We start from the raw sequence: 9,029 nt of genomic DNA on the forward strand, positions 1-9,029 counted from the left end.
CTAGGGCCAATAAGGACTTGGCACTTATCTACTGCCAATCACCTTCCATGATCTGCGGTGGAAGGATAAATGAAATTCTTGAAGATTGAGTCAGCTCTCTCCAGCTATTCGAAGGGGACAAGGCGCCTCTATAGTGGACCACCCGAGCCTAGTGCACCTCCGAGCAATGTTTACAAAACTGATAATTTATGTTCAACCCTGTCTCCTCCAAGATAAAAGGTAGGGACATTAATTTGACTTGCCTGGTATGGGGGAGGAACCGATGAGAGGGGAAGAGAGGGAATTGAGAGATGGATGGAGAGGGAATTGAGAGAGGGAGCATAGGCACTGAGAGGACCAAGCTAGCAAGACCACCCTCAGGTCATCTTCTTGGCCCTTGACAAATGGGGGAATCGGGGGGAAAGAGAGAGAGAATCAGCAATGGCAGTTTTGTTTGGGCGGATGTCAGTGTCTGTAGCTGTTGATGGGATGTCTGTTGGGTCAGCCTCAGGACTGGGTTGTGTTACTTGTGTAAAGAATTTAGTTAGAAGTTGGTCCAGCGTCTTTTCTAGTGTATTTTCGATGCGAGTGACAAGAGTTTCAACAAGATCAGGACTCCGTTGTGCATTTTGTGGGAGATGGTTGGAGCCTGGGGGGGGGGTGCAGGGGTCAGTGAGGGACATGTCAGGTACACACGAAGGTTGTGGTTGTGTGTGGTAGAAGTTGATGATGGACTGAGTTAGGTTGTTTCAGTGCACTAGTGTATTGTAGATTGGTAGTAGGGAGAACCTGTCTTTGCTGCTGCTGCTGCTATGTATGAGGGACATTGTTTGAATGTAATGTCGTGGTCGCCACCACAGTTTGAGCAAGTGAGCGTATCTGATGCACAGTCTTGTGTGTGCAGTGGGAACCAGAGCATTTCCCACATGTCTTTGGTGCAGTCTTTCCAGGTATGGTTAAAACCTTCACATATAAAGCACTGAGTGGAACGTGGTACATACACCTGTAGTTTATGGAGGAAGCCGTTTAACCAACTCCTCTCAGGGAGAAAGTAGTCCTGTAGAAAGTAAAAAGGTAAGCAGGGCGGTGCCTGTATCACTCAGTTCTCCGTTTGTTCTTCGCATAAATTTTTTGACTCCATAGAGTGGGATGTCATGTGTGTCTGAAGTTGTGCCTTGATTGTTGACCAGACCACACACTAGAAATTGAAGGGACGACGACGTTTCGGTCTGTCCTGGACCATTCTCAAGTCGATTGTGTGATTGTGCCTTGATGTCGTCTACACTAACGTCTACAACATGTCGGATTACATATTTTGCTAATCAGTTCTCAAGTGGTTTGTGGCAGTTGACTATGTGGCCATAGATGCCAGTAATGTCTGAAAGCTCTATAGTTCTTCGCTGTGTTTGTGGTCCGCTGCGATCAAGTTCCTTTGTTTATTAGGTCTGATATCGTGCACGTTGATCTCGAATATCTTGGGAATGGCATCATACTTTGTGCCCGGCTATTTCTGAAAACACTCCCATCTTCGCCATCAAAGACAATGATGAAAGCCCACCTTGGTTGACCGGTGGATGTTGATACTGAGCCGCCTGATGCCGACATGGTCTCTGTTTACCTTTGAATGTTGGCGGCGCTTCGCCTCTAATCTGTTTGCCTTGCTGTGATGTTTGCTGTCCAGGATGTCGCCATCTGGGGCCTCTTCTAAGAACGGGTGCCGGACCAACCGGGCTGTGGTGGGTATGTGGGCCTGCGGGCCGCTCCAAGCAACAGCCTGGTGGACCAAACTCTCACAAGTCAAGCCTGGCCTCGGGCCGGGCTTGGGGAGTAGAAGAACTCCCAGAACCCCATCAACCAGGTATCAACCAGGGTGACGTTCATGATCTATACGTGCGGCATGCAACGGTGGTTCCCCAACATTCTCAGAGGTCTCGTCAGTGTTTGTAGGAGAGACGCTGCGAGCACCTCCAGCAGTCGCCATTCTCCCCTCACCCCCCATTCCCTCACACTCCTTCCCTACTTGGTGATGTGAGGGGTACACTTGCAGGATACACTCACTCTCACCTACACCTTCCTTACCCCAGGACTGTGAGGGAGGGGGTACACTCACCTTCCTTACCCCAGGACTGTGAGGGGGCTACACTCACCTTCCTTACCCCAGGACTGTGAGGGGGTACACTCACCTTCCTTACCCCAGGACTGTGGGGGGGTACACTCACCTTCCCTACCCCAGGACTGTGAGGGGGTACACTCACCTTCCTTACCCCAGGACTGTGAGGGGCTACACTCACCTTCCCTACCCCAGGACTGTGGGGGAGGGGGTACACTCACCTTCCTTACCCCAGGACTGTGAGGGGCTACACTCACCTTCCCTACCCCAGGACTGTGAGGGGGTACACTCACCTTCCCTACCCCAGGACTGTGAGGGGGTACACTCACCTTCCCTACCCCAGGACTGTGAGGGGGGTACACTCACCTTCCCTACCCCAGGACTGTGAGGGGGGTACACTCACCTTCCCTACCCCAGGACTGTGGGGGGGGGTACACTCACCTTCCTTACCCCAGGACTGTGAGGGGGCTACACTCACCTTCCCTACCCCAGGACTGTGAGGGGGGTACACTCACCTTCCCTACCCCAGGACTGTGGGGGGGGGGGGGGTACACTCACCTTCCCTACCCCAGGACTGTGAGGGGGGGTACACTCACCTTCCCTACCCCAGGACTGTGAGGGGGGTACACTCACCTTCCCTACCCCAGGACTGTGGGGGGGGGGGTACACTCACCTTCCCTACCCCAGGACTGTGAGGGGGTACACTCACCTTCCCTACCCCAGGACTGTGAGGGGGGTACACTCACCTTCCCTACCACAGGACTGTGAGGGGGTACACTCACCTTCCCTACCCCAGGACTGTGGGGGGGTACACTCACCTTCCTTACCCCAGGACTGTGAGGGGGGTACACTCACCTTCCCTACCCCAGGACTGTGAGGGGGGTACACTCACCTTCCCTACCCCAGGACTGTGGGGGAGGGGGTACACTCACCTTCCCTACCCCAGGACTGTGAGGGAGGGGGTACACTCACCTTCCCTACCCCAGGACTGTGAGGGGGTACACTCACCTTCCCTACCCCAGGACTGTGAGGGGGTACACTCACCTTCCCTACCCCAGGACTGTGAGGGGCTACACTCACCTTCCCTACCCCAGGACTGTGAGGGGGCTACACTCACCTTCCCTACCCCAGGACTGTGAGGGGGGTACACCTTCCCTACCCCAGGACTGTGAGGGGGTACACTCACCTTCCCTACCCCAGGACTGTGAGGGAGGGGGTACACTCACCTTCCCTACCCCAGGACTGTGAGGGGGTACACTCACCTTCCCTACCCCAGGACTGTGAGGGGGTACACTCACCTTCCCTACCCCAGGACTGTGAGGGGCTACACTCACCTTCCCTACCCCAGGACTGTGAGGGGGCTACACTCACCTTCCCTACCCCAGGACTGTGAGGGGGGTACACCTTCCCTACCCCAGGACTGTGAGGGGGTACACTCACCTTCCCTACCCCAGGACTGTGAGGGGGCTACACCTTCCCTACCCCAGGACTGTGAGGGGCTACACTCACCTTCCCTACCCCAGGACTGTGAGGGGGGTACACCTTGCCTACCCCAGGACTGTGAGGGGGTACACTCACCTTCCCTACCCCAGGACTGTGAGGGGCTACACTCACCTTCCCTACCCCAGGACTGTGAGGGGGGTACACCTTCCCTACCCCAGGACTGTGCATATAGTCCATATGTTGGTAATGTTTATAATACCTGTGTGGTAGATTCCCAGTTACATTTCTTTTCAATGCACCAACCCTTCCTCGAGTACCAAGTTACGTCCCATAGCTGTAGTCCATCACTGTAGACACCTGAATAGTCGTGATTGGTTCAATTTTGATGATAATTGTATTTTTCCAGACTCATTTGTGTTGGAAAATTTACGTACTATTGTCCAGTTTAATTAGAATATCATGGAGCAGTTACAACCTATTGAAGGCTCCTAGTTTTGTTTTGAGAAGCCTAGGTAGTTCTCAGTAAAATATAATAAGCTCTATAAATTATTATATATTGTAATAGTGCTTCGGCAATCAACATTATATACACTAGTTTGTGCTTTGGAAATCTCTAAAGATTGCATTGTAGGAACATCAACAGAAAACGATGTTACGTTGGAATGCCTATGGGGTAAACTACTGCAAACAGGACAGTGAGGTGTCTACTACCAACTGTATTGATTGATTGATTTATATACAGGAAGGGACAATATCATTGTCCCTGGCGCAAGTCTCACTGCTTCAACTACCACTCCGGAGACTACCACCAGGACGACCACCAGGTCGATATCAACACAGACTCCAGAACCACCCAAGACCCGGACGACACAAAGGTAATTCCCTCTCCAGCTCCCAACACTGCCACCATCGCCATCTGAGCAGCCGCGCCAGCAGACGTGCTGTCTACACATGCTAACAGCACCATCAACACTCCTGAAACAGCTTCTACCACCAGACCACGACGCCTGAGTCTACCTCAGGCTGCGAGGCGTAAGACGATAACACCAACTACGGAGGTTACGGACTCCTCAGACCAGGACATCTTAGTAGGAGCTCTACCGCTGCACCACAAATACGACACCTACTCGGTACAAGACCTCATCGTGGAGGCTCATCACCAAACTCCAACGACAGCTCGGCTCAGTCAAAGACAAAACGGAAAACCTGGAGGTCTACACTAACCCCATAACTGGTACAGCCAGCCCTCCAGGACTGATATCCACCATCATGACCACCTTCCATCAGCTGATCTCTAGTATCATTTATTGATACAGATAATGGCTCCAAAGAGCCTCCACTTACGGGATCACCATAGCCCGTGCTACTGGAACTTTTTGTTCTGAGAAGCTGAATCTAAAATATTAACAACATCAATAGTTTCAAGTCCTGTGTTAAAGTCTGGCTGTGTTTCAAGTCCTATGTTAAAGTCTGGCTGTGTTTCAAGTCCTGTGTTAAAGTCTGGCTGTGTTTCAAGTCCTGTGTTAAAGTCTGGCTGTGTTTCAAGTCCTGTGTTAAAGTCTGGCTGTGTTTCAAGTCCCGTGTTAAAGTCTGGCTGTGTTTCAAGTCCCGTGTTAAAGTCTGGCTGTGTTTCAAGTCCTGTGTTAAAGTCTGGCTGTGTTTCAAGTCCCGTGTTAAAGTCTGGCTGTGTTTCAAGTCCCGTGTTAAAGTCTGGCTGTGTTTCAAGTCCTGTGTTAAAGTCTGGCTGTGTTTCAAGTCCTGTGTTAAAGTCTGGCTGTGTTTCAAGTCCTGTGTTAAAGTCTGGCTGTGTTTCAAGTTCTGTGTTAAAGTCTGGCTGTGTTTCAAGTCCTGTGTTAAAGTCTGGCTGTGTTTCAAGTCCTGTGTTAAAGTCTGGCTGTGTTTCAAGTCCTGTGTTAAAGTCTGGCTGTGTTTCAAGTCCTGTGTTAAAGTCTGGCTGTGTTTCAAGTCCTGTGTTAAAGTCTGGCTGTGTTTCAAGTCCTGTGTTAAAGTCTGGCTGTGTTTCAAGTTCTGTGTTAAAGTCTGGCTGTGTTTCAAGTCCTGTGTTAAAGTCTGGCTGTGTTTCAAGTCCTGTGTTAAAGTCTGGCTGTGTTTCAAGTCCTGTGTTAAAGTCTGGCTGTGTTTCAAGTCCTGTGTTAAAGTCTGGCTGTGTTTCAAGTCCTATGTTAAAGTCTGGCTGTGTTTCAAGTCCTGTGTTAAAGTCTGGCTGTGTTTCTGTTAACTTATAAACAGTTGTAAATGCTCAGTATTTGTCAACCATTATGTCAGTTTTAGCACTAACAAACGTGGCCAATTAATGGCTTACGAGAACGTGTACAAGTATATCTCTCTGATCACTTAGCTTGTTGCTGCCCACGTAACTAATAGTATTAACGACTCGTGTTTACACAACAACTTTCTACATAATCTGTAGTCATAATATATGTGTGTATATCACGAAAATAAACACGTGATTAAGAATGTGACAATGTCAGACCACGGAGGAAAAATGAAACAGGAAATTTCCTTAAGTACTTTCGTATATTAAATACATCTTCAGAAGGTCATTTTACAGATCGAGTGATGGGTATAAATAGGCAGGAAGGAGTGGTGAAGTAAGGTGAGGTACAATACTTGGACAACGCAGACGGCCCATTGGCCCATCAGATGCACCCAATTGGCACATCCGATGTAGCCCAATGGCCCATCTGATACAGCAGACATACAAGCATAATATATAGGTAATTATAACATAAAGAAGTAAATATATACAATAATTTGTCTCACTAATTTATTGTATATATTTACTTCTTTATGTTATAATTACCTATATATTATGCTTGTATGTCTGCTGTATCAGATGGGCCATTGGGCTACATCGGATGTGCCAATTGGGTGCATCTGATGGGCCAATGGGCCGTCTGCGTTGTCCAAGTATTGTACCTCACCTTACTTCACCACTCCTTCCTGCCTATTTATACCCATCACTCGATCTGTAAAATGACCTTCTGAAGATGTATTTAATATACGAAAGTACTTAAGGAAATTTCCTGTTTCATTTTTCCTCCGTGGTCTGACATTGTCTCATAATATATCTATATTTATTGCCTAATTGGCATCAAAAAATACCTAAACATGTTTATGAAAAATACAAAAGTGAACGCACATTGCATTAAGGTGTTAAATAATAATTTAATATTTGAAAATTCCTGAGAATTCTATATAAATTTTACCAAGATTTTTATAAAATAGTCTGAAATTTTAATTTTTCTGCAATGCTAAACAAAAGTAAAAATAATTATCATTTATTTACGTTTGTTTTCAATTTCTTGTGTAAAATAATATGGATTAAGTTTATATATTTTGTTTCGGTGCGTATATACTAAAATATACTCAAAAGATGTTTACTTTTTGTTGATTCTTTGTGTATATCCAAAGTTTACATAGTTGAATATACTGTATATTTTTGTCAAAACTAAAGTACATATACATACTAGTTGGTCAGTCAAAATGTATATATTTATAATCATATAGTCACCATTATGCTGGGATAAAATGACTATATAGATGAGATTGATATATATTTATATATATATATATATATATGGGCGTAAAATCCAAGTCAAGCAGCAATGCAAGAGAAGTAAATATTGTGTCCATAATGAGGCTATAAAGAGGCCGACTTTCCTTCACCTGAAAATATTCTCCATCTTCACTTAATATATTTATTATATGTAAGAAAACGGAGCCTCGTATTTTATGGTAAACTTTAGTGTGTGAACCACAAATTCTCTTTTTTATTAGTTTCTTAAAATAATGCTCGAAACGTATATTAGAGGCTTTAGGCACTGTACATTATTTATGACAAATATACAGTATATACAACTATGGAAACTGTGGATATACACAAAGAAGCAACAGTAAATAAACACCTTCCCAGTATATTTTCTGATAAAGGTACTTAAACAAAATATTAAAAGTTTATTCATATTATCTTAAACAAAAAAATGTAACTGAATGATAAAATTTATTTCACTTTTGTACATTATTGCAGAAGAATTTATATTTCTGAATTTTTTTTAAAAAGTTGATGAAATTTATATAAAAATCTCAGAAATTTCAATATATTAAATTTATATTTAAAACGTTAGTGAAGAGTTCATATACATTATGAATAATCTCTATTCAAAATTATAGCTTTAAGAAATTTTAGATGCCAATTAGGCACTTAGACAAGAACAATTTTAATCTCATTCAGCGTAATTATAACTTCAAACTATTTATAAAGATCATTCCGTTTTGTCAACACAAGTCATTAATAAAATATTAGGTCCGTAGGTAACAACCTAGCTAAGTGATCAGAGATATATATATGTACACGTTCTTGCAAGCCAATAATTGGCCACGTTTGTTAATGGTTGAGAAATACTGAGCATTTGCAATGGTTTATAGGTTAGCAGAAACAAGAGAACAAAGGTAACCGCAGAAAGCCTATACAAAATTTCTATAGTTTACCAGCAGAGTTAGTAGAACTGCCATCAAAAACGCAAGGTATAGAGAGTGTCTGTGTTAAACTATCATTAAGGGAAGGGGAATTTATTAAGAACACAAGAACATAAGAACAAAGGTAACGGCAGAAGGCCTATTGGCCCATACGAGGCAGCACCTATTTATAACCACCCAATCTCACTCATATACATGTCCAACCCATGCATGAAACAATCGAGGGACCCCACCTCCACAATGTTACGCGGCAATTGGTTCCACAAATCAACAACCCTGTTACTGAACCAGTATTTACCCAAGTCTTTCCTAAATCTAAACTTATCCAATTTATACCCAATGTTTCGTGTTCTATCTTGTGTTGATACTTTTAATACCCTATTAATATCCCCTTTGTTATGTCCATTCACCCACTTGTAAACCCCTACATCTATCATGTCACCCCTAACTCTTCGCCTTTCCAGTGAATGCAACTTAAGCTTTGTTAATCTTTCTTCATATGAAAGATTTCTAATTTGGGGAATTAACTTAGTCATCCTACACTGGACACGTTCAAGTGAATTTATATCCATTCTATAATATGGCGACCAAAACTGAACTGCATAATCTAAATGGGGCCTAACTAGAGCAAGAGTTAGTACTTACGTATCTCTATGGTACTTACGTACCTTTTACCTTACACAGTCATCCTTATTTTATAGATATAGAAGATAGGCAATGATTAATTCAAGTAATAAAAACTTGACCAGCGGACGAAGACAAAGAGGGGGTACATACAGCCCGCCGCCTGCAAAGAATCCAAGCCCAGGCGAAATCGTCATTTTTCACAAAACTCAAAATCAAAACCAGCCATAGAGTCGTTTTGAAAATGGTACCATTGTGTTTACCATAGCAATTTACATTTCTTCCTGTTAAGTCTTTCTTTGCTAATTTTAAATATTAAGAACATAAGAACAAAGGTAACAAAGGTGGGGATTTCGATGTGGATTCAATATAT

At 44.4% G+C, this 9,029-nt stretch overlaps 1 protein-coding gene across 1 annotated transcript; it reads right to left on the reverse strand.

The window, feature by feature from the left end:
- Window positions 1-4,895: 4,895 nt before the first annotated feature.
- LOC123745461 (mucin-22-like) lies at window positions 4,896-6,609 on the reverse strand. Its single transcript, XM_069311934.1, has 2 exons — window positions 6,567-6,609; window positions 4,896-5,764 (listed from the first exon to the last, which is right to left on the reverse strand). The coding sequence occupies exons 1-2, from the start codon at window positions 6,607-6,609 to the stop codon at window positions 4,896-4,898; spliced, it is 912 nt and encodes a 303-aa protein (XP_069168035.1).
- Window positions 6,610-9,029: the final 2,420 nt, after the last annotated feature.

Source organism: Procambarus clarkii, chromosome 71, assembly GCF_040958095.1.
Source record: "Procambarus clarkii isolate CNS0578487 chromosome 71, FALCON_Pclarkii_2.0, whole genome shotgun sequence".
NCBI classification, from domain to species: Eukaryota; Metazoa; Arthropoda; class Malacostraca; order Decapoda; family Cambaridae; genus Procambarus; species Procambarus clarkii.

Bases quoted from the DNA above. Each gene is read 5' to 3' on its own strand.
- LOC123745461 (XM_069311934.1), bottom strand. From the start codon at position 6,609: ATGTCAGACCACGGAGGAAAAATGAAACAGGAAATTTCCTTAA. The intron at 5,765-6,566 runs GTACTTTCGTAT...ATAAGTTAACAG, and splicing joins GAAACAGGAAATTTCCTTAA to AAACACAGCCAGACTTTAAC.